Here is a 27,454-nt window from a genome sequence, read left to right on the forward strand (position 1 = left end):
AACTAGTTATGGAACACACGTACTTTATGAGGCTACAATTTGTAACAAGAGAACAAACTGAAGACATTGGAATCAGTGATATGTAATATACATACTAGTAGTTTTATTTTTCTAAATCCAATATTGTTTTCAAACAGAGAGACGGTAAAAATAACAGTCTACAAACTCAGATATATTTCACAAAGATCATTCTTCTAGATCTAAAAACATATTCTAAATCACAAAACCAGACAAAAAGGAAAGTGTCAAAAAAGGAAGAAATAGATATAAATCGACTTTGAGCAAAATAAGCAACTTCATCAATAAAAAGAAAAATTCAAATTGGATTTATTATTGTACAAAATTTAAGACAAGAAAAAGAATTACATAGTATTTTTTGCAACAAGAATTACAACAAAGTCACTTTCGTTTTCCTGCAAAAGTATGAAATTTAGATACAAATTATTAGAGGCAGCTTGTCAGTTTGGAAAAATTATTGCATAATTGATTGAAACAATCAATTTTTGATGATTTTAAAGTCAATGGAATGCGGTTCATTGCATCACAAGGGAGTAGAGACATCTTTCAATACTTTGCTTGTCACCTGGCTTTTTTTTTATCAGCAATTATGAATCAATATTGAAAGCTGACCCAAATGTATTTATAACCACTTCACAGTCGAACTGGTGAGGGGCCGAGAGGGCAAGCTCAAAACCCAAAGAGCATATGTTGGTAAATAATAATTTACATTGGTGACTTCAAAAATGATATCATAGCTAACAAATTGTTTGGTCAATATCGAAAATATGTTGACAGAAAGGCACTTGATGTTTAGATAACCACTGAAAGGTTGGAAGTGTTTGTGTACAAAATTGTTTTTGGCAACCGGGCGAGGTTATGGACAATAACAAAAACTGCACTGATTTGGTTCTCAGGAGGTCGCATTCTCATTTGGACCACATCCTCATTTGGACCACATCCTCATTTGGACCACATTCTCATTTAGACCACATTTTCATCATGGTCACAGTTCCACTTACGTAAATTGTTTCTTTTCTTGCGTTTGTCAGTTTAAAATTGTAATGCATTCTGTTATTACGGAAGAATATACAAAGGAGACAAGTCATTTGTTTCCGTATTGTGCTTTAGTTCAGAGGCAGAATGGCATCCAGCACAATGTGATCAAGGTCACAGTTAGGTTGTTCTCCACTTATTGGTGGTCCCAAATAGACCCTCTTGCAAGACGCAGACCGCTACAAAGATGGGTTCAAGCTCACTAAGAACAGCTAACGACCACATGATTTGCGTCCTTTGACCCCAGTGAGGGCGTTTGTTGTCCCCAGTGAGGGCGCTTATTGAGCGAGTGACGTCACATGCAAGGGGTTCTATACACAGTGTCAGGTGTTCTTATGAATGAATATCACAGGCACACAAGAGCTTGATTATAGTGACCTGAATGCGGCACCTCTTGCTCACACTCTCGTCTCGATATGGCAGCATCCACAAGCATGTAAAACCGACTGAATGTATCAGTCTCCATCTTAGTAGGCGGTGGTGAGGGGCGTAGCTGGGGCGACGAGTCCCTAGGTGGAGAAGGCGGTGGGGTTTGTGAAGGCAGCTGGGACGATGCTGCGTGCGCATTGTTATGAACCGGAAGTTTAGCGCCCTCTTGTGTCTGACTTAGGTGACGGTATAACTCGGTGTGTTGATGGGACAGTGGCATACAGGGAAAGTTTGACCCTCTAGATAAGGTGAGGTCCATTGGTGCCCTGATGTACTGGTATGCGTTTGGATAGTTCAAGGGAGACGAGGAGGGTAGCATTGTGAGAGGTGATGAATGGTATTGGCTTGGTGGTGCTAATACAGGGCTACAAACTCGACCTGCGCTTGTTGATCCTGCATCGCTCAGAGATGGGCTGGATACATCCCTCTCCATGCACACGAGGTCATTGGGAGTAAATTCTGTGCGTTTGTTATGCTCGTGAATATACGGAGATGGGCGTGGCGAGGGGGCGCCCTCTGAGTACCCATCAGACTCATAAGGGGGTGAGTCGTACCCACTGGCACTCATTGATGATGTATCAGCTTCATTACCACTGTCAGATAGTCTACTGGATTCATCTAAGTTGATACGAGCATGAGCTTTGGCTTCTTCTGGACTTCCTTGTCCATCCTCCACCCCCTCTTCGTCTGATTGCCCGTTAATCTTCCCAGGTGAGCGTCTGCTGATGGTAAACTTGTCCGGGTCTCTCCCCTCTCTTCGGATCATGTCAGGGAGGATCCTTCTTCTGGCGTTGATGAACCAATTACACACCTGTAGAAGAGTCAAGTTGGCGACTCTAGCCAGGTGAAGTTTCTCTTGATCGTTGGGGTAGGCATTGTAGCGGTGTTCGTATAACCACAGCTTCAGGATGTTGACAGCTTCCTTGGGGAGATTGCCACGGCGTTTCTTGGTTGCCATGCCGGTGGAGGCCGGAGCGATGCCGCCGGATGGACGGAATTTCTTGTGGTGGATCACGCCGGCTCCGGCGGCGTCAGCAGCAGTGGACATATCTGTTGGGGTAGTGTTTCCGTTGGAATGAATCTTCACAGTAGCTGTGGAGTCAAACAAAAATAAAGCACATTATTATTTAAACTGTTTAAAAAGACCAAGACAAAATAAAACAAAAATCATGCCTGTTATAGCTTCGGGTTTGAAAGGGCTTTGGCACCAATGCAATTTCTCCTTAGTTAAAGGGCACCCTTTGAGGAAATTGTCAGTTTCTACTGGAGCATTTCAATGGGCATAGAGGCAATTGCCTTCGCTGCCTCCTTAAAGTATCGTGCCTGAAAAGCACTGTGATTGATTATCATAACAATAAAATAATCAAATGTAATGAGTTAAGCTCATAAATGGATGATAAATGTACCCTTCAAATTTGATACAATAAGATGCTCTAATAGACACCTTCATATCAAAACTTTCTCACACTTATGTGTTTAAAAAAAAAGGGCTTATAAATAAAAATATAAACAAAACTGAAATCGCTTTTTCTTTTATAAATTCATACAGCTTCAACATAATAAGTACGACCTCAGCATTCATGGAAATGAAACAGAAACTACACTACAGTCATTCAGGGATACATCGTGTTGGCAACTATTGGAGAAGCAATTAGATTTACACAACGACAATATTATTTGGAGTCATTTCCTTATGCAGCTCGACTCGGTTATAGGCAAACAAGAAAACATGTTTAACGTCCTGCCTTTTGGGGGAAAAAAGGAACGAGGGCCTTTTTCTTCTCTTCTCTTTAAATGGCCGCCATGCACTTAAAGACAACCGTGTTTTTTTTTCAAAGTCAATTTCGTTTGTCTCAGATCGTTAATTTTTTTTTTTTTTGGGGGGGGGTGGGGTGGGGGGGTAAAAAATAAAATAAAAAATTAAAAATGAGGCGGGATCTAAAATAAAAGCGGGCGGGGACACTGAACATGTTTTTATTGTTATTTGGCCTTATGAACCCAGGGTTCAAACCCAGACAGGTGCCTCCCTTGGGATAGCGGGAAGTGCTGGCAGTATCAGGCCAGGCCATCAGGGTCTCCCAGTCCCCAGGCATTTAGGAAGGAATCAGGTTCTCAGAAGGAAATAGCTTTACCATCTTTCGCAACTCGAGGACTTCCCACAGGGCCTATACTAAGAATTTGAGGTAGTTGGGAAACCGTTCAGCCTACCAAGTTGGTAATGGATTTACAGTTTGTGTAGAGGGGGTTAGTAGATCTCAAAGAGGCCGCATTAAGCAACGAATGGGGGGGGGGGGACATGCCATCATGCAAACAAGAAAGGACAACCATTTGTATATACGAAAACCTACGAGTATTTTGGCTGAGACTTTATTAAAGGAGCATGATTAAAACCTAATGCCGACTTCCTAGCAATTGCAAATAAATCACCGACAATCTCATTGTGGTTTGGGGAACACGATACCAATAAAGGCCACCCATTGATGTATGAAGACCTACGATATGAATAGTATTTTGGCTGAGATATTAATAAATGATTTTAACGTAATGCGGACTCACTACCAATAGAATCACCGTTATCAAATATATTACTGTGTCTTATCATCTGGTATTGCCATTGTACCTTGGGTCTGCCGTAACCACTGTACATGATTAAAATGGCTACAAGTATTAATTACTTAGGGTTCACGCATAGTCCCTGAACCTAATACACGCTCGAGGAACGCATTGTCTGAAAACCTGACCCCCTGATACGCGCATGTAATAAATAACGTCTTTAGTATATGACCGAAGACAGACAGACGACACAGGAGGGCTTGGCACCTTCAGCGACATCCAAGGGGTGCCCTAGCGACGCTTCGTCCCCCGGTTCCCACGTGCCTTAATACGGCGGCCCCTCGCCACTGGACACCCTTTGATCCTAGTTCTACGACTGATGTTTTATCAATTGCAGTTCTTGTAAACTGAATCCATGCTGAAGGTTATATTAATATTTTGTCAACAATGAATTTCATCCAGGTTCCGAGGTTGCGTATAATTGTAAGGTGCGGATACATGTTGGCTGCACGCTTGGTTACCAGCGTGTGTTAAAGATACATTGGTAGAACTAGGAGTCAGTCCATAGACTTGTAGTGTCTTAGACACATTGACTTATAGGAAAGCCTGGCTCTAAGCAGAGCAAATTAAGCAGATATTTATATCCAACCTCTGGATGCCTTATTTCACGATGCCCCCCCCCCCCCTGGTTTCCTCATATGGGATGCCCGTTACAAATGAAAACATGCCTTGGTGCCCTCGCCCCTTTGAAAACGTAGCATACAGGCTTGACTTGGTGTTTCAAATCGTGCAACGGGAAATATTGTCCAAAAATGTCCTTGAAAATAAATGAATAACATTCAATTTGACATAATTTTTGCACAAACTATCTGATTAAAACTATAATCTAGACAACTAGTACACATGCTCATTCCCAAACCATTGAGTGTGTAACTGACCGCAGTTGGTCAAAATAGTTTAGGTTCATCAAAATAAATTATGATTATTTCACTGCTTCGCTGGCAGCAAAGCGCCAACGACAACTCTCTTCGATGTGTCCAGATAATTTCATCCGGTATGTTTAGAGTCGTTATCAAAATGTGCAGTGCTATAAATAACCTCACTTTAACACCCATATGGTGACCCATAAATTACCAAGAAAAAGTCCCCAAATCGTTATAATATAATATAATACGAGGAAAATGAGTTTAATTTTACTTTAAAAAGTTCTCTTGTTTGATTTCAATTATATTTGTTACCTCACGCTCTGAAGGTTACGCATCTATTTATACAGATAAATAAATAAATAAATGAAGTTGTAAAAATAGAACACAATTAGAACAACATGCAAATCGAAGATGGTCACAGCTGTTGTCTGAACTGGGCCATCTCCTTTTCACCGAGACGGGAGAGAAAGTGTTCTGTTCCTAAAACCACATGGCGAGAGGAATAAACCATCCAAGTGTGACTAGTACTATAGATATCCATAATCATAACAATTGTATTGAAAACTTTACAATGGCCAGCCAGACCACAGTTCGGCCACAACAAGCCTCCTGGACACCTTGGAATTATGTGTTAAAAAATACAATCATCACAACAGCCTCTTCCGATCCCAGTGTGGAGAGATAAATCTATATTCAGTGAAATGAGACAAGAGTGCGAGAGCTGTCGACTACAGCTGGTGCCATGTTGAATTATTGTGCAATTACATTTCGAAATCGGGCATTTAATTTTGCATAACCGCTTATTGGGAAAACACATGTTGTGCAAAACGTGGTGCTGCAAAAGACGTTACGTCATTATTATTTTGTCAAACTCACTGATATCCATGCTGGCTCGATAAAGATGCGTTAACGTAACACTGTGTCGTTGTCATGTTGATTTGTGTGCAATAGGCTAATAATAATAACGCTTACGTCTATTCTCAACAATTGTGGTAAGAGTATTTGAGCAAACAAGAATGGCTCACTAAACATTTGTATTCTGAGAAGCGTTTACTCAGTGAGTCAGTAAAATAATTCTCAGATTGTGTATTGCTATTAGGGATCATCTGATCTTAACCACTGCAACTAAGAAACAAACCTAAATCCAACTACCTCTTATAAATTATAGGCAAGTGCCATCCCGTTTGAATTAGTGTCATCTAATAAACGAAGACGATGCTAACGCAGACGCGGTAAAATTATCCCCAAAACGCCTAGGACGAAACGTCACATCCACTCCCAATGTTCTCGCTACATTCCCCTCCTCGCACATACAACAACGTGTAGCTCATCCCGAGCCATGATTAAAAGTGTTCAAACATATGAATTCAATTTCAAAGGAAACAATATACTCAGTGTAGATGTATGTCAAGTGATAATAAGGTTTTTCCTGATTGAATTATAGGTGGGATTTGTTCCCATCGAGTAGAGAGGGCGTTGTATTTCATTTTGTCTGGGATTTTTACATTAGCAACGACGACAATGCACGTCAAGCAGATTTCCCGGCCAATTCATTAATAGAAATTGATAGTTATTGTGACACTTTGTGTACACATAAGCGAGATGATGTATATAGGCCTACAATGTTAAACTGTGTCAAATACAAGCATGCCTTATATGACTGTGCTGGTCGTGACGTCACACGTCAGTTCATTGCCAATCTTTGGTAAGGAGTTTGCAATGACAATGTCAATTTATTTGTTGCAGTTTTATGATTATTCAATATTGAACCTAGATAGGCTAGCCTACAACTTGTCACACGGGTCCAATTTTATAGAACTGTTTTTGTATAAAGTATATGTGCTCTAAGCACAGTGCTAAGCACAATGGGTTACATTCCTGTAAGTTATATAATAAGGCTACCAGCAGAAATACCATTTGACATAATAGGTCAACAAAATGTAGCTGATATTCAACTTGGTTTTGTTTAACAATATTTTTTGCTCTCTGTAAAATTGGGGCCATGATGCATTATTGAGTAAAGCCAACCAACGACTAGGGCAATGGTCAGGGGCTTCTGATGAATTGAATGCCTATTTTTTGCTGTCGACGGGTGCCACGCTCTGTCTCTTTTCTCAAAATTCCATTAGATATCAAGCAAACAAAAATAACATCCACGACAACAACTCCTTTGAAATACGAAACCACAATGCGCGTGTCACCTGCACCTGCTGATGTTTTCAGACCGGAGAGAGGAAAAAAACGAGCCGAGGAACAGCGGCTGCGGTGCCCATCAGAGAGGACTGAAGAGAGACCAAAGAGAGACCAGATTCTATTGTATTTAGACACGATGATATGGAGACAATGCATTTACCTCTTGTCTACCATAAGGTTCAATGGTTTTAGTTATCGAGTAGCTGTCAATATGGTTTGGGGATACCATGATTCTGCACAGACGCAGGCGAGAAACGTATTGACTAGCTTTGGTATATCAACAAGTAGAACTAAATGGGATACGAAAACGATCTATTAATGATTTTGTTTTTGTTGCCAAAATGAATTTATGTTGATATAGCTACAGCAACTTCAATGTGTTGGTGTTTATTTGAGCCATTCACAAATCCGAAAGTAATTTGTATGCGAGTCTAACATTCTGTTTTGCCGTCGGGCGGGTAGCCCTACGTCTCAAGATTGTGTCCATTTGATGAAAAAAACAAGAACATGGATGCATATTCACACTTCAAACGCAGAGAGACTTGATTGACATTTTTAAAGTTCAATTTCGCCTCATCAGATCGTCATTTCGCCTCAAATAGTACATCAAATTGCCCACAGACCATTATGGTGTCACAAAACAAAAACACACATCTCTAGTTAAATACACTTGTTTCACTGTTTGCATATCCATACAACAAAACAAACCCCCAGCAAATAATAACGACTATGAGAGACGAGACTTTCTGGAGCTCGCCAGGCCGTTATGACAGCAGCCGGTACCGAGAACAATCCGCTCCATGACTGTATAAACGGAGTAACAATAACACCGCGAACGTGGCACCACGTGGCATACAAGAGGCTTTATCGAACACGGATCGGAACACGTGTCAAAAATACAACTATCTGTCTCCCTCGAACCTTCCTCCGTGCTCGGACTGCCTATGGTTTGAAACCGAAACCAAGGAGATCTTGATGCCGTACGGGGAGCAAAGGATGAAGGTACTTCAAGTGAAGAGAGATGCCAAAGAGAGGCTGATTTTTTGAAAAGACCAAGAAACTTCCAAACCGACTCGAGAACAAAAGGCCTCTCGAAAAAAACGGAACACGTGTCTTAATAATTGATATTTCAAATTCAATTGGCTGGCTGGTCGAAACCGAAATCATAGAGGGGGTAGATAAAGGACACTCGTGTGAAGGGGGTCGAGCTTTTCCGGGACGGAAGGACGAGCCGCGAAAAATTGTGTATGACATTGACAGACAGAAGTAACTCATTGTGCAGTTACTGAATAGATCCACGACATTGCAGTTTGTTAACCAACAATATTAGTATGGAAACACGAGGAGGCCTGATACTTCACGGTGCCTTAATGCACCCTGGTCATTGCCTTGGTGCCCTTAAAATGCTCCAGTAGGGAGCATTTCATAGGTGTGGGCCCTTTACCAAGGAGAAATGCCTTGGTACCTTTGCCTTTCCAAAAACTAAGCATACACTACAGACCAGCATGGCAGGGGATGCAAATAAAGTGACGGTTTAAAGGAACACGTTGCCTTGGATCGGACGAGTTGGTCTATATGAAAAGCGTTTGAAACCGTTTGTTATGAAATGCATATGGTTAGAAAGATGTTGTAAAAGTAGAATACAATGATCCACACAAGTAGCACTCAACATTGTATGGTTTTCATTTTACGTCGCGGACTAACACGGTCGGCCATTTATGGGAGTCAAGTTTTTGACCCCCATAAATGGCCGACCGTGTTTGTCTACGAGGTAACACGAAAACCACGCAATTTCGAGGCATATTTGTGGAGATCATTGTATTCTACTATTACAACATCTTTCTAACCATACCAATTTTATAACAAACGGTTATAGAACGCTTTTCAAAGACCAACTCGACCGATCCAAGGCAACGTGTTCCTTTAAGAGAAGGAAATTTCAACAAAAGAGAAAGATTCGTTTCAATTCATTCACTGCATGTGATTACTTGACAAGTCAATAATCATTCAATGGTGTTAATATACAATGAGAATTATTAATAAGCAGTTAACACTAGAGTGAACAGAGTAAACATTATCAGTTGACGCGTCAATATTTTCAAACTCGCTGTCAGCTACACCCGGAACTTGCCACAACCACAAAGTTCAACTCTATTTGTAGTTTTCCTCATCGGTAAACTGAATTATAACTGAAAGACAACAGAGCCTATGGACTGTTTTTTTTTGTACAACTATACCCTCACCCACAGCTGTTGTCAACTCATGTCCATTCGTTTGGCACGCGTTGCCAATTTGCACAAAACAATGAAGTATTAGCACTGTCTGGGGTGCAACTGTGACAGCGTGTTCAATAATTAGCACTAGTTGATTAGTAAGCATAAACCACAAGTGTGGACTTAAGCAGGGTAACAGTTTGTCACCTTTATTTGTTCCTATCTCTGTGGCCATTGCTATTATGACAGATGCCCCATGTGCAGTAACGGTAAACGTGTAGTAATGCGATAAGGAGCCACGCTACGTTTACCATGCCCCCTAACGCCATGCATAATAACAGGCTCGCGTAAGAGTAAGACACCCAATATCCTGCATTCTCGCCATACCTTGATGAAACGAAAGAACACTGACATGACGAGAAATCCGTAACCCGGAATTCAATCTTAATGATAAAATGATTCCCCAACTAGTCGTCAACAGGTGAGGTTATCGTTTGCCTTTATTGCGTTACATCACGGAGGCAGCAGTCAAAACCATCCCCGAGGATCCCTAAGGTATCCTTCTAGAGTCCCTTAGCCCCCATTGTCCTTGCTGATAAACACGCTCACGGAAGTTACAATTGCTGGTTATTATAGGTTAACTGCGGAAGACGTCATAAAAGAGTGACCGGAAATTTAGGACGCAAACGGTCCAGACTCAAGTTTTGTTCCAAGACACCATTGCCCTTGTCGGGTTGATTTCAGCTGATGCAAGCTGACACGTGGTTGGGTTTTGACAGGTAGATCAATTAGAATCACTGAATGACATTATTATTACTGAAATCTGCCCCTTTAAACCGTCTGACTCATTTCAGACCAAAATGAATACATTACCTCGGTTCCCTTAGCCACTTTAGAGGGCTCGTTCATCGTGACTCAATGACGTTGAAAAAATGACCAAGAAAACTTGAATTCAGTAACTGAAATCGGCGAGATAATCTGATAATTTGTTCATCCGGTGGTTTGGTGTACGGAAGTCAAATAACATATCTACGGGGACCAGACTGGTGTTTGTATACGAAGTAATCAGTCGGAAGTTTACTCCAATCTTGATGGAGCCGAAAAACACCTTGGGCGATGGTCTTTTGGAAGTCCAAAGAAGTCCAAAATCATTCATTTTGAATCGGATTGGTGAAGCGATTTATTTGCCCTTTCCTGTGTCCCTTTAGTACAGAGTTTTCCCACTACAGTTCACCCACTTGTGATTGAACGATTGAACCCGTTTCAACCATTATGTTTTCTCTTATTTATCCTACTTTTATATTTTTATCATCAAAGTTTGATAGACGATGTTCATTCAAGGGCCTTTCGGGTCTTTGACATTTTGTGTCGCATTTTGCACCTAAACTCAGTGAATATGCCTAATTACTAAGTAGTTTTATAATCAATTATAGTGGGCCTAAAACAGAAGTAGCTGAACAAGTTTTAGGATGTGCAACAAGTTATCATATCAAAAGTTTCTAAACAAATAGACAGTCAGGAACCGCCATTTCCATTTCAGAACACAACCATTCCGCCAGTCACATTATTTGATTCACACAGGAAGCGTTTGACAGCGTCAGAACAAAACATGCATGGGAAGACCATCTGGAAAAACCATTATTTAGCTTCCCAAAACAAAATGACAGCTTTTTGTACTAAGGTCGTCAAATGAGGTGAATTTTCTGTAATAGAGTTACTGCTACACTGAAGGCGGAAATGCATGTGTATCTGTTGATAAGAGCTTTACGTTCGAAATGACAGAAGTATCAGTCAACGGCATGTGTAGCTCTACTATACGAGTAGAAGTCTAAACAAACTCAAGGATAACTTATTCTGCACTCGTAGTGATATGTCAGTATCAGTAGAGACACATTGCTCAAGAGTAGTATAATGACGTCACATGTCAATGTCAAACGAAAGACATACGTTTATTGTTGCTGAAGAGTTAAGTCCCCACATAGCAAAACTTAATTTGGTTTCAGATTGAAACTCCAACCGGACGGCAACATAAAGATATAGAAACATCAGACAGTGTTGTGCCAGAGAGATACTGTTCTGACAGATACTTCATTTTTGAAAGGACAAGGACACCAAGGCACTGAGGAAATTGTAAACTTCTTCTGGATCATTTCAATTCAAGGACACCAAGGCAATCGCCTCCGTGAAGTATTACCAGGCAAGTGGCTAGGTATCGCCATGGTGTCGTTACGGTGTACCAAACCCAAAGCAAAAAACGAAACCGCTTCCCTGAGCCTTTAACCACACTATGGTATTTGATTAATTCCAACAAGCCCATCGCAAAACTGAGTTTATGCAATTCCCTTGTCCAAACAACAACAGAACTCCTACTGGCATTTAGACGAAGAATAAAGAAAAATGCCCTAGGCAAAATAGCCAGGCAACAATTCCAGAAAAATCAGTTTTTAACGATCCAGAATCACTGTTCCTAAAAACACACTATTTATTTTTAACCACCATACAAGGTCAGAGTCAGACGCTACCATACAATTTAACAGAATAAATGTCTCGATAACGCCATACAAGGCTAGACTAACGAGCCCTATTTCATGCCTAGTCCACATAATCATCACCCCTGGTTGCCAGTCCAGCTAAGCATGGGGTAACAAAAAACCTCCAAAAGGCTTTAGATTAGCTCGACTGTTGAAGGTACAGAATCAATATGGTTGATTAATCGAACTCCTTTATTAAATAATTTACGTCGAGTGTGTAAGACGCGGCTAAAGCATGATACATGCTTCAAGGAGGCAACGAAGGCGATTTCCTCCGTGCATTGGTGCCCTTGCTTAATAATCCAGTGGAAACTTACAAGTTCCTCATAGTCATAGAGTGCCCTTTATCAAGGGAAAATGCCTTGGTGCCATTGCCCTTTCAAAAACGAAACATACACGTCTGCCGGCATAACTTTGTATTGCAGCTGACATCACTGACCTGCAATGGTAATGTCACACATAATGTTTAGCTTTTACAAAGTAGCGTGAGGGCCAGTTACGTGGCACAGCTTGTGTCACATGGGGTCGAGGTTGGTGATAGTATTTTCAAAGCAAACTTGAAACTTCCTTTTCGTTTACTTCCTTGCGAAGTGCTTTGAGTCGAATGTGAATCCTTAAGTGCCGTGGAGTGAGATGTGCATTGTTTTATCGAATGACCACTGTGGTTGGAGGCCCATTTTGCAAATTCTGTCAGATCTCTCGATGATCTGGTACAACTGATAAACATCCATCAGGGCTGTATGCTTCGTTTTTGAAAGGGCAAGGGCACCAAGGCATTTTCTCTTTGGCAAAGGACACCCTATGAGAAAATTGTAAATTTCTACTGGAGCATTTCAAGGGCACCAAGGCAATGGCAAGGGGCAACGGAGGCAATCGCCTCCGTTGCCTCCGTGAAGTAGCAGGCCTGATCCATAATTGCCATTTTAGAGTTATTTTTGTTAATAGTCCGGACTATTCACAGACTGCCCTCACGCCCAGTCTCGAAATTTACCCCAAAGTACAGGGTCCGTTTAACCATCGTAAATGAAGGAAGTTATAACTCATTGAGGCACGTTTGTATACCTAGGTAGTAAGCACAGGTCATGTTGACTGAAATCATTCATAGAAGCCTTAGGAATAAATAGAGTCTGATTCCGGCATTAGCACTTGATCGATGATACCTGATAATATTACAACGAAGTGTAGTCTTTGATAAACCAGTGACACCATTTAACTGGGTATCACGCGGTAGGTTTACCCAATCGCATTATAAAACTTGATTCATAGAGGCTTTAGGAATAAATAGAGTCTGAGTCCGGCATTAGCACTTGATCGACAATATGACAACTAAAAACGAAAGATAAACCAGGGAATTGACACGTACCGTTTGAAAAGTTGTGGATAAATGGCTGAAAAAAGAGGAGTAACCAAAACGTGCATACTTGTCACGTGTTAATGAAGTTAATCACATGGATGCTCACAGGGTAGCCAGCTAGCAACACGCCCTTTTTCTTTCAGAGCTCAAATTCGCCGATGAGTTATTGGACCAAACTTGGTTTATGACACGCCGTACAAATTGTAAAAATAATGACAAAACAGATCGTAGTAATATGACAATAAGAGGTTTGCAGTTGCGGGTATATGGCTCTGTGTACTCAAGCGTTACCAACAAACAGTGAATGGGAAAACCATATGGTGTACAGTATCCATTGACTGCACCTAGCCTGCAGACTTCACAAAGATTTAATTTAGACTCCCCCCGCCCCCCCCCCCTCTTCTCTTCGTGAACGCGATATCCTTTCGTAATGATGGCAGGCTTCCCGTAGTAAATGAAAACATACCCGCATAGCCAGCCGTACAAGACTTCCTACCGATATTTTACGATGGTCGGTGACGGATGTAATGAAATCATTTGAAACCCGAGATATTACATCGTTCATTATTTGCGAAGTGGTGGCTTTTTTATGATAAATAAAAACCCTGCAACAACAGAATTAGGTTTCCTGCTCGCGTTACACTATACTAACAAAAAGACACTGGTTGACATCCTGTAGGCTCATTTACTTTCTTAAATTGTCCCCCACGGGTACCAGTTTGTCCTCCTGGATAAAGAGGAGTAATTTGTTTTACAAAGTGATCAGAGAACAAGGTGGGATGGAAACGAGCTTGTGAGCGGACAAACACAAAAAACAGTCGTATGTAACAATATATTGAGATACAATGCCAAGATTGGTTTAAAAACTATGAAAGGCGATAACATGACAGTGAAATAAGAGGTTCAGCTACTATAATTACAATTATTTTGGCGAAAGGAACCAAAACATTAATATCAAAAAATTAGCCAACTGTCTGATACATATCACTCAAGGCTTGGGGCAAATAAATAAAACACAGCTCCACAACTGTTCGTTAATGTTCTCGAAAGTTAATGACATTTTGAAATGCAATTCCATTTCCATATAACAGATGGAAATTATGAATGAAATTGGCGACAGCAGACTGTTCTATAATTAGGCCCTTGTCACTCGTTTATGGTTTTGTCTCATCTCATTTGCATTTTTATGAATGAACCGGTGGTAGAATGAAACATGCGGGTTGGTTAAAAGTAAAACAGCAATCAAACTGTGAAGGTTTCCTTTGGGGCCTATACTTTTTCCTATATATACATCGGTAATAACTGACTTTAATTATGCAGCGTCCACTGTGAAATAATCACCAACCAGCAGAAATCGACTCGCTGTTTGGGGTGAAATAAAAAAAGAGTGGGCGAGGTTGGTGGAAGAAGTGGGTATGAAATACCAGCATGTTTCTACCACACCATCTCTCCATGGTCTCACTTGGTAAACAAATTGCCTCCAAGTGAAACAAAGAGACCTTGTAAAAGGAACCATGAGCTTGCCTCATCTAGACCAACAAAGACATGCTTCGTTTTTGAAAGGACAAGGGTACATAAATGTGACATGAGTAACTTGTTAATTTCTACTGTAGCATTTTAAGGGCACCGTGGCAATGCCCAAGGGGCATGGAGGCAATGGCATTCGTTGCCCCCATGACGGATCATGCCTGGGGATGCCAATTCAGCAAAACTTGTAAAACACAAGATCTACCAAGTCTTCTGTATATCCGTCTGTCAGTGACATGTGTAATCAACCGTGCCAGGAAGTAGTAGATAAAAACGAAACTAAAAAAAAGACATCGTGTTCAAACACCGACCCAACGGGTGGTTTAGAATTATGAAGTCTATAGCACGCCACCAACGGTGCATTTACTTCCTAAATAAAGAACAAGACAAAACGGACATCATTATTGGAGTACGCAGCCCTTCACCATATGAGGCTAATGTCAACTGATCCGGGCATTAATTTGACATGAGCTCGAGACACCATAAACCTCCACCCAGTACCGTGCCATTAGCTGGGGAAGCACCCCCCCCCCCCCCACACACACACACAAACCGTGTCCACCAAGCTTCTCCGACGACAAATCGACCCGATCTCAGGTAGCCTTTGTGCAGTGCATTGTCTGTGAAAAAAATGAGGGCTACGCAAAGGGGGGTTGAAAAGAGCTGGAATTAGTTTTGGGATGCTGACCGCCTGGAATTTGCCACCGCTTTGAATAGGAGATTTTCGATTTCTGTACGTACTTTTGTGTGTGCTGTGGTGAAAGAAACCCCATACCGCCTGGCATGCATAGACGCACAGGTACATCGAGCAGACTTTTTGTCTGCAACAGTTCACCACGAAGCCGAATTAAATAATCATTGAGTATTATTAGATTTTTAGTTCAAATAACTGGCGTACTAGAACAAATTTCTTGAAACAAATTTTTTCCCTGAGACGAAATTCTAGAAAACTGTAGGGCATGACTACTTTAATTAACAAATGCAACAGCTGATTTCGGTTGTAACAACCCAATTATGGACAATGCCTATACATGCTGAAATGGGTTCCACTATTTTCACCTTTCTCATGGTCCCACACAACGGATTCAGCCCAAATTTTCACATGGTTCATCACGTAAAACATGAACACCGTCTTCGACTACTTTGTAAGCTCTACCAAACCTGTACACCAATAACTTAAAGACCCGTTTGTTGGCATTTATGTTCCAGTACAGGAGTTTTGTATCAACCCAGTTGGACGGCGTTATAAATAGTCTGACGTGCCACAAAAGCGCGTATACGACACGGGTGGCGAGTTTTGCATTTTTACTATCTTTAAAGGTGAACGCGTTGCATTTTGTATAATCAATTCCAAACAAATGGTTTCCATTCTTCAAAGACACCAGATCTTATCACCATTTGACAAGCAATGTACACTCTTATCTCCCCCTAAACGATTTGCTTTTTGGCAACGTCGTCAGCAAAAAATAGTGTTCCCAACCTAAGGTACACTTAACGCCCTACAAGAACAAACATGCAAATATTTGCTATTGAGCATGTCGACAAGCGGAGTTAACTCTTCGCATAAGTCTTTCCATAAAACCATTTGCCCCACGATAAAACTAAGTCTAAAGTTCTCAATAATGAAACGTCCCCAACAGGAAAACCAGCAGTTAATTTCTTGAACTTCAAATGAATGTCCAAATCAGAGGCCAGACAGTTCGGAACAAAAACTAAAAATGTGTTATTTGCAACTTTCAAAAAATGTGTCCCTTTAAAGTTGAGAAGTTTAAAGAGACGTTAATCCGTTCTCTTTAAAGTCTTGCACATTGACAGAGTATATAAACCCTTATTGATTTGCCTGAAGATGACTTCTCTTCAATGCACCCCCAGTATACAAAAAAGGGAATTGCCTGACTGCCTGACAGTTCTGCCATTCTACGTTTCCCTATAGAGAAGCATCAATAGAAATGTAAATCAACCTGCCTTCGGGGGGTTTACAACTTACGCCAAGCTTAAAAAACGTGGTCCAATATTGTGTACACAATGAGCAAGGGTGGTTGACAATGAGTTCGTATGGGGGATAATGATAGCATGAAGGTGTTGTCTGGTGGGCCGTGGGTTAAGGGGCATTAAGCTATCTTATGCATACACTGCAAGAGGCAGAAATTTGGCACTATCTCCACCTACCAGGAAATTTAATGGTATCGTGTGCTTAAATGCCAACGGAACGACATGTGACAAATCGACAATTGTGTTTAAAGGTCACAATGCTGGTACCAGTATGTAAATTCAGGTCTGGAAAATGAATTCAAAAATTTTTTGGAAGACAAACCAAAGCCGAATCCTTAGCAACAGGACCCATGCCTCTGTGTAAATTTAGGCATTTAAATTACAAAGCTTTATTGGAATTATGAACTAGACCAAACAAGCAGTTAGAGATGATTACATTTTACTAAAGTAATCCACCTTTAAACCCGGTGTTATTGAACGATACTTGTAGATTATAGCAGAGTTACCTAGAAGAGTAACGGTTTTTTTTTTTTAAACCAAGAAACAGAAGGCACAAGCACGTGGTGTTGCAAAGACATGCTGTGTCAAAACGCTAGACTAATAAACCCATGAGCCCATCACATCACGCTGAGCTTAGACCTTGTGGTGTTGTGTCACTTTCCCGTGGCATCACCCTCGCTCCCAAATTGGACTAGACTATTGCCGTTTTTAAAATATGCTTTTATTGCATCCCAGATTTATGGGGGATCGAATTATGATGCGTCCCCGGGTGTTGCTAGGAATGTTGGGGGCTTTGCGTGAAGTCCACCCCGGGCAAACAAAATGACCTCGCAGTTTGCGTTCTGGGGGAAGGCGATTGTGTTTCGTGTTCGAGAGTCGTAAAAGCAGAGCATGATGTATTATATCAATGTCATAAAATTCTCAATGATTCATGTTTTAACTTAGTTTTTTGTTTGTTTCTCGGTTGCTCTTTGATAAACGCAAACAGTTGCTGGTAGTACACCCCCTACAGATCCTTCATCATATTTTATGTGAGAATTAACAAAATTGTTTGAACAATGGAGAAGCACACAGTATACACACATGCCAACCGCTGTTTTAGAAGTACAGTAACCAAAAAGTCAACACACAAGGGAGTTGTAAAAGTCCAGGTTTTTATGGACTAGAATAGAAATGTCACCATACTGATAAAGTCTGAGCCTGCTAAACTTAACAGAAGTGTATATTTGAATAAATGTGTCTTGATAATTTACGACTGTGCCCGTTTTGGAGGGGCTTAACATTCTATGGTTCTCCACTCGTTCGTTTTTTCCTTGATCCGATTTCAGTGTGTGTCAAAATATAATAACATTTCCACAGCATCAACAGGTATGTGAGGGTCAGGAGGGTTACCCGCAGTCCTGGCATGATGATGGACTTAACTTGCATTGAGACTTGGGTAACTAGAATCTGAGTTATAGATCAGTCTTGATTACTAAAAGTCTTAAAGGCACAGGACACCTTTGGTAAATTTGTCAAAGACCAGCATTCTCATTTTTGTATCCCAATCCCACTTAAAAATAATAACAAACCTGTGAAGATTTGGGCACATCGTTGGTTATCGAAGTGAACAATGAAAACACCCTTGTTGCAAAAATGCCTGTGCTTTGAGTTGCATAATAATTAGAAATTTAAGAGGATGTTTCTCACAATTTGTTATAGCATTAACATGCTCTCCGTTGCTCGATACAAAGCCTGAAACAAATTATGCTGACAACAATTTTGAGTTATTATCAATAGTGTCCAGTGCCTTTAAAAAGCCTTACGTGTGTACTGAGTGAATGCAGCTTTGAGTGAATGCAGCTTTGAGCATTTTTGTATAATTATCGATCTAGATTATAGAACCGTAAAGCTGTGGTCATTATGACGTAACTAATTGTAAAACACTTTCAAACTTCACTAGGTTGGCTACATACTACTGTAGTGGTATATCGAGCACGTCTTTGAAAGGTTTTGCAAACACTTGATCACATGTTTTTTGTGTGTGTAAGGGGGGGGGGGGGTGGAGGGGTGACATTCAGAGGGAACATTGGCGACAGTTTCAAACGCTAATTTTAACACAATTTCCGGGGAGCTCAGCGCCAAATCTCGCTATATGACTGTCCGTCTAAATATGAATGGTTACTTGCCACAACGCCCAGGCCACGAGGTCCTAGTCATAACCTTGTGGTTTCATGGGTTGACAAGTAACAAACCATTTGTTTGATCATGTCTAAATGGGGAACACACACTCTATGGCTATGACGCACTGCTAGCGACGACCAACAATATTATAACAAATTTACATAGCTTCATTACTGATTATGTCATCACATCATAAATGAACTAACATTGACAGACCATCATCCACAAAATCAAATAATTATCTTTATACAGAGAGTTATACGTTATACCCATAACTCCGAACCATGACTCTACATTACTACATGCACACTACTTTAAATGGTCATGTATTCGAAACTTTGCCTCGTGCAGACCCATGATGATCAAAAGTGTTTTACTACCCTAGGAAGCATCTTCAACCAAAGGTAAAGAAAAAGTAGAACAAAAAAACACATCGACGATGAGGGTTGAAAGAATTGACAAGGTTTTTTCTTAGCATTTTTTTGAAAAATGCTTCGTTCAAGTGTGACGTCCAACTGCCCATTTGAAAATGTAAAGGAATTATAAACACGTGCACACAGCCACAAACGTGTGTGTGTCTACTGCACGCCATTGACGGATCGCCTGACCCAACCATATTTTCTAGAAAGCATGGTGACCAAGTAGAAAAACAAGCAACAAAACATCATCTCACAAAACTCACCTTTCTTGTTGAAAATACGCATCATGGACGTTCCCTGTCTCTACCAGTAGTCTATCCAGCAGGCAGAGAAAATCCGGCTGGAAAACTGTTCCTAGATCCTTTGTTGCCACAAAAAAAGCTGGCAGCCAAATAGTTTCGGTTTTAAATGTCGGTTGGCAACGTGGTTGTGTGCGATAAAGCGAGGAGCGTTAACGAATAGCGTGTTGTAGTTGTATAGTAGAATGAATCGACTGAATTCATGGTTTGACAGTAGTGTTGGAGAGAGCGTGCTTCCCCCACACAGAGCGAACCCAGAGCTTCCAGCACGTGGTCCCACTACTACACCAGCGCGTCGTCGAGGACACTCCTCACGCAACACTGACCAATCAAATCCCTCCAACGCTTGACAGCCATTCACTTAAAAATGATAATGAGCTACAATTCCTTTGATATGTTAATCGTATTTACAAACCCCGCCAACTGATGAATGGTGCTCGGTGCGTTACGTGTGTGTGTGTGTGGAGTATGTAAATGAGTTGTTGTGGATACGCCATTGACGCGACTGTTTCTGACAGTTGGCTAGTTTATTTACAGTAGTTTATGCATTCCTACACGTGGTGTGTAATGACACCGGGCTTTCAAGGGTAGCTTTTTCTACGGTTCTTGTTTTCTCATGACAGTTTATCGTAATTCCTCCATGGTATGGCCATGTAAGGCCAACCATGGGTCAACTACAACTAAACTTTAGTGAACTTTCGTCTTCATATTGCCTTCAGGTTCTTTTAAGTTTGAGTTCTGTCCCTTTGTGAACGTAGTCGTGCAAAACGTATATGTATTTCTGGTGGATAATAAGTTTTTAAAAACAAGCATTCCTGTGAGTGTAAACTCCCCACTGTTGTGTACGAAAAGTGATTTCCGATAAATAAAGATGGATCATCTTTTCAAAAATGTGCATTTTTTTTTAACAGATAAGTTCCTCTTTCTCTGTAAATAAATCTACAATTCTGATAGTTTCCGGTTTTAATCCTGTTTACAAAGTAAACTCATAGATCGAAAAGTGGTTTTAGCCTGGGGGAATTATTTGGCTTTCTAAAAAAGAGGTTTTTTGTAAGCGTTTCCGGTGCAAGATTTACGGGGGTTCAAACGATATTCAACTGATCAGAATGACTTTACCGTCTGAACTTTCTCCCGAAGTGATCTAGCATTTCCTGGTGTAGCGGCTCAGATCCTTTGTTTGAAACTGGAACTTTTAAGAAAGTCACACCCCCAGCAAGAAAATTAAATTTTGCTCTAGTTCCTTGTTCGTGAGTTTGATCTATCGTTTCCTTTTGAAGACCGCAGATCATGTTACAGCTATTTCATGCTGACATTGTCAACAATATCCTAAGACACTATGATTGGATAATGGCAAAACTCCCCTCGAACAAGGAAACATTTCGTTTCCTGTTTCGAATTCGTAAACGAGTGAATTCCGCTGGGGACGAGGATGAAGTGGTCTGGTACCCCGACTACTTATACACTAAGAACAACTTGAACCTGGTTGCCACGTGAGGCGTGAATTTGCTGATTTTTTAGTTTCCCCAAAAACATCTGCTACGGTGAGATTTGAAGATTGGAAACAAAAAGAGGATGAGTTTGTTTTGTGTAGCAACCTTGAACTTAATTTACAAGTCACTGCTTCAGTCTTGAAGTCACGTCTTCTTCTTGCAGTATCCCCTAAGATACATTTAAAAGCACTTGTCACGTTCGGTACTTACTCAAAATCAAACTCTTCCCAAACTGTTACTGCAAACCAACATTGGCCCACCTATCGTCAGAAGGATTGAACTCTGACATGCTATGCGGATTTAAGGGGGAACCCTCACCCCTCTCTCTGATTGCTGTGATAATTACAAACGAAGCCTTAATCCCCAGGTTTGTGTACATAGGCGGATTACCCTTAATCCGTGGAGTTGGGGGTAGAGCAATTAGGCCTATCTCTTGTCCAAAGACTACACGCACAAAAATAAAACAACAATAGTGTATTCATAATGTGCGTCAAAATTAGACACTGGTGGACTTTTATTAACATGACGGCCATGTTATTTACATGTTTTAATACCACGCATTATAAAGCTAAAGTTAGGCTGAGAGTAAAAAGATGGAGCAACTTTACCCTAAAAGAAATGACTGTGTGGTCACATGGGCGATCTAGATGATTGGTTGGCAACGTGACCTTAAATTATGCAATAGCTCGATGCTTGTCTTTTTCATAAAGCCTTGACCAAGTCTTGCTTAGGAACTCAGCAAAACACATGTCACTAAAGCCCTTTTCACACGACAGCAATTAAGCAGCGACATCTTGCTTAATTTAAGCACGGTTGTGAATTGTTTACAAATTTAACTTCGTGTGAAACGACAGCACAATGTTTGAACTGTCCAAGGCTCCCAGTGAATATCATGTTCTCTAATTTAACATCCATTGTTTTCTTTTCACATACGAGGTGCATTGTGTAAATTAGCAACCATGCTAAAATAACGCAAGGGAGCCTTGCTAAATCGCTGTCGTCTGAAAGGGCTTTGGCTTGCAATATTTGTTTTTAAACAAAATTGTTACGTAATCCAAAATGCACTTCTGTATTGCTACAGTACAGCCTGTGTGCACAGTGCAATAATTCCCATTTTGTGATATTTGTCGCTTCTATTCACGATTGGCCTATCAGTGTATACCATGGAGGTAGAAATATTTATATTTCTAGAGGTAGAAATATTTCTATTTCTACCTACATGGATGTCATGACCAAGCCATTTTCCGTCAGTGAAATATACCCCAGCATTTTTACGTCAGGCTGAAACCCAGTTAAGCACTTAATTCCCTGATTATGATATGATGGCGGGCTTTCTGTATTTACTCTTCCATTCAGTGAATACTATCTGTCTAAGCCGATTATAGATAAGCATCTAAGACTTTAAATGATAAGATTCTTTAGTCTAGTATCGAGAAACAAAAATATTGAACTAGTGCCAATAAGTGGCACAGGCCCACACATGGCTTGCGACCCCGAGTTCAATGGGACTCTTGTATTGACCGCCATCTTTGATGAAACGTCGCTTGATGAAAGGCTATCATTGGCTGAGAGTCTCTGTCCTTACTCTATGGTCGTACGAAGCGCGTACACACGTGCACCTATCCATTGTCTTACATCAAGAATAGCGGACAATGACGCCATGTGCAATCCATATTTGGATATTTGCACGCTAAGCAGATTTGCGGGGAAACCTTAAAGGAACACGTTGCCTTGGATCGGTCGAGTTGGTCTTTGAAAAACGTTTGTAACCGGATGCATATGGGTAGAAAGATGTTGTAAAAGTAGAATACAATGATCCACACAAACATGCCTCGAAATTGCGTGGTTTTCCTTTTACCTCGTCGACTAACACGTCGGCCATTTATGGGGGTCAAAATTTTGACTCCCATAAATGGCCGACGGTGATAGTTCGCACAGTAGAAGGAAAACCACGCAATTTCGAGGCAAACTTGTGTGGATCATTGTATGCTACTTTTAAAACATCTTTCCAACCATATGCATTACAAAAAAACGGTTACAAACGCTTTTTTTGACCAACTCGTCCGATCCAAGGCAACGTGTTCCTTTAAAGGGTAGTCTAAATCAAGAAATAACATCAGTATTGAAACTGTAAATTAAAGCGCTATACGCCTCTCTTATGCACGAATACGTCACAATAATAACCCAAAACGAGGCCCTAGGTGCAGCCATTATAAGTAATGGCGGACGTGCGCCTATAGCCTCATTTTGGGTTAGAATAATGACGTCATGCTTGAATATTAAGAGAGGCGTATATAGATGTATAGGTTGGGTTCAATCATTGATAACGACAACTGTTCAGCTAGAATATTGCATAAGACTTCAATATTGCGTAAAAACAGCAGATACCAATCGCATCCATATCACATGAAATTTCAATGGTATTAAGTTTTTCTGAGTTTAAGCTTGAATGGTTAAAGGCAGTGAACATGTGGTCAATGAATATTTTTCCCCCAAACCCTCCAAAGCAGATGGAGGGTTGTCAGGCTTTACGATTAGTTTGAAAACCCTAACATAGGACGAACCCCAATGACTAACTTTAACCTTGAAGTCAGGATCGAAAAGGGAATCAATAGGGAATCAAAATATAGAATGTAATAAACTGAAATGTAAAGTCCTATATTCGCCAATGTGAATCCCTTCCCTAAAAAAGAAACAGTTATATATTTGGTTTGCTGTCACATTTTCTGTCAGTGGGATATTTTTAGAGTGATATTCCACATATTAAAAATAGACCAGTCTATATTTAGACTGCCAGAGGCTCTATACACCACTGAGTAAGCTTATAACATCCGCCGTTCGAAGACCTAATAAGACCATACGAAATGTTAAAGTCACGATGACGACCAGTAGACGAAACGTAGAGAATAAACCAATTAGCTCGTGTTCATATCCACAATTTCATTCTGAACTGATTGTTACAATAAGTAAACCAGAACTATTTGGTTAAGATCTCACCCATCAGTGGGATTTATTCATATTCGTTGGGTTTATTGTACGTTACTTTACGAATAATGGGATGGGAACGTTTGTCTTATAATCTTGATTTTATATGAAAACGGGGCAAAATAAACAGGGAAAACGGGAACAACAAGTTCACTTAGCTCACTAATTGGTCAAGTAGGTCACAGAGCAAAGAGCAGATTTCTCCCTGAGAGAGAAAGAAAGTGACCCTAGTCTAACACAACCTTTGTTGACAAAACTCCAATTAAGAACTCACTCCTCGGATGTGAAGTTAATAACTAACCACTAAAAGCTAAAGTAGTAGTCCCGGTCGATGTTTTACCTTCCGCCCAGGTATATGAGAAGTTAACAAGCTGGACAATTCTTTTCAGAACTGGGAAGTCTCCCGAATTCATAAAATCGACTCCGCGGTAGTACTTTTTTTGTTAGTAAAGATCATGAAGCAAGACAGTGAGTCTAAGGAGCAAAATCTACATGGCTAGTATTGATACATGGTGTCAGCGAAAACCAACATATCCATGCAATATCATGATCCCATAAAACTCCTTTACTTATAAAAAAAAAAAAAAAGGAACAAATGAAGTCTACTTCCTTTCAGAAACTGTTTTCTATTTCGAGAACGAGGCTGCTATGATGAATTCAACCTCGAAAAATGTTGCAATGAAACCAAACCGTCACGATGCCCAGGGTTCAACAAAATAACCTCAGGGTGGTTCTGTGGGTACTTGACACGAATCATAGTTATGACATTTTATTTTGGTGAAAAATATTGGCCTTGCGGAAATCAACTTTCATTAATACAAGCAATCAAACCATATACATTAACGATGATGGTCACATACTTTGTTTGAAAGACATTAAAAATGTGCTGGCAAGAACAGCCAAGAAAACGTACCTGCACAAATCACAAAGATCTTTGCAAAGTTGCTTTGTCATGTTGGTATGATTTGACAGGACGTACCCCTTGTGGTCATTATATAGTAGCTTGCTGGATATGGTTGATGCATTGGTAATGAGTTTCACAGTTGGCCGTGTTCCCACCTTTGGTTTTTTGCGAAGCCAAGTACCCCTTTTGTTCCTAGCTTGTGATTAGCCCTTGCTTAGTTAGTGATTAGCCAGCGGGAATAGTCAGCTTTTCATTTCACTGGTCCGTCAGCCTTGTTTTATTTCAGATAGTGATGCTTTTCAACACTGAACTATGTACAGACCACAATGTCTTTCCACTGGTCCTAAGTTGTTTTGCCCAGCTGACCACTGTAAAGGCACTGGGTATTATTGGTAATTACTAAAAACAGTTGTTAGAAAAAAACTTTCTTGGTAACGAGCAAAGGGGAGCTGTTGATAGTATAAAACATTGTGAAAAACGGCTCCCTTGGAAGTTACGTATAGTTTATGAGAAAGAGGTTATTTCTCACTCAAATTATAAAATATCTGCAGCACACAACGTGTGCAACAAGGATGACAGAATGAGCCAACATTTTCACAGGTTTGTTATCTTATGTATATGTTGGGATACACTAAGTGAGAATACTGGTCTCTGACAATTTACCAATAGTGTCCAGTGCATTTAAGGGAGAACGCTGAACATTTGCCCGGGTGCTTTTCGTATCATCATCGTCACATTACCGGGTATGGCACCTGTTGTCCAGTGACGGTCGTTTGCGTCATTTCTACCCCTAAGCTATTCCGAAGTGTACACACGTGAAGATTAGTAATAGTAACAGACCGAACATTAAACTCAGCCGATAACAAGAAAACACTTTAAAATGTTTGACAGTTAAACGTAGACTGGTTACCAGTCGACAACTTAAGATATCATTCGACTAGTTACCAGTCGGCAACCTATATAATCACATAGTAGACTGGTCACCAATCGGCAAATTCAGGCACTCAACTTGTAGATTCGCATTTTGTGCACAAGTGCCAATATCTATTGAGTTTGTAGGAAAGACCACTGCTCGATTAGTGCTCGGTTCCGAAGCGCTATTAGATTCATCTCAAGATGAGTTCAGTTAATGGTTTAACCAAGAAATATATTGTGACATCACATATTACTTGGCAATTTTAAGATTGATTTGTATAGATAAATCGTTCTCTTTGGGGAATCAGCCACAACCGTCACGCCAATCTTTGTCAAGCCATGGTTTAACCATGAATCTATAAATGGTTTAACCGTTCCCATTGTTCATCGTAGGTCAGATAAATATAGACTGTTTGTCACAAAGTATTTTGTTCATAATAGTATGTTTCTACATGAGGGTACGCATGGGGGGACCACAATAACATACAATGAAGTAGACTGAGATTAAACCTATTTGTGCACGGTCTTAAGACGTCTGTACCATCCAACGGAGAAAGTATGCACAATCCTTCAATCAATAGTGTAAAGAACATACATCAATAGGTCTTAGTGAAATGGAAAGTGAACCATTCCAAGAAACCAAACTGATCAAAGAAGGATAACCAGTTGATCTTATAAATAAAATCAAGGTCGGTGGTGTAGAATAAGATATGGGGGGGGGGGGGGGGTTGAAACACACACCCGTAAATGAAGGGTGCAGTTTAAAATTACGCACTGAACTTTCATGCGCAGTGATGTGGTGGGGGGGGGGGCACATTTCCTTCTTCCGCGATTCTTCTGAAGTGTGACACATTTTCGTCACATGTTTATTGTGAACGATTCCCATTGCAACGAGCAATGAGTTGAGCTGAGCCAATCCAGGTAAAGATTGGATTATATATATTTTATCAAAAAACGCTCATTACTTTGTCCGTTTGTGAGGAAGCACTTGAGGTAAAAACGGAGATAAAAGTTTGCTATTTTAATTTAAGGACCATAGACCTTCTTCCAAATACTCCGTACGCACGCGTTTAGGTATGGAATGAAGTGTGTGCTGGTATCGCTAGGTAGACCAGCATGCACCCCATCCAATAGTTAGCGCTTGTGTAGTAGGTATGTACCACACCAGGCAATTTACTGGCAACCAGTTCCAGGCAATCTTCAAAGAAAAGGTATTTCACATAATGAAAGTTGAAATGTTTGTATTGGGATTATAAGACATTGTTTGAAAAAGTAAAAGTTTTCCTGTAGCATGCACTGCATGCAGTTGATTGTCTCGCATGAGAAGTCTTGCCAACTCAAACTTCGAAACTCAACCCCCCCGATAGTCTTACTCGTTAGCGAGTGACAGCCTATATATGTAGTGTAAAAGTTGCCACCAAAGTGGTCCGGTAGCATGCCCTGCAGTTGGTTGCCTCCAAGTTGCCTGTAAAAAGTTGCCTCGACAGACTTGCTCTGAACCTCGCTTG

The 27,454-nt window shown here is 40.6% G+C and overlaps 1 protein-coding gene across 1 annotated transcript; it reads right to left on the reverse strand.

Annotated features, from left to right (window-relative positions):
* Nucleotides 1-209: 209 nt before the first annotated feature.
* On the reverse strand, nt 210-19,937 carry LOC139952623 (uncharacterized). Its single transcript, XM_071951825.1, has 2 exons — nt 19,617-19,937; nt 210-2,574 (listed from the first exon to the last, which is right to left on the reverse strand). Exons 1-2 carry the CDS (start codon nt 19,639-19,641, stop codon nt 1,400-1,402), a joined length of 1,200 nt encoding a protein of 399 aa, XP_071807926.1. The 5' UTR covers nt 19,642-19,937; the 3' UTR covers nt 210-1,399.
* Nucleotides 19,938-27,454: the final 7,517 nt, after the last annotated feature.

This window comes from Asterias amurensis, chromosome 20 (genome assembly GCF_032118995.1).
Source record: "Asterias amurensis chromosome 20, ASM3211899v1".
NCBI lineage: Eukaryota > Metazoa > Echinodermata > Asteroidea > Forcipulatida > Asteriidae > Asterias > Asterias amurensis.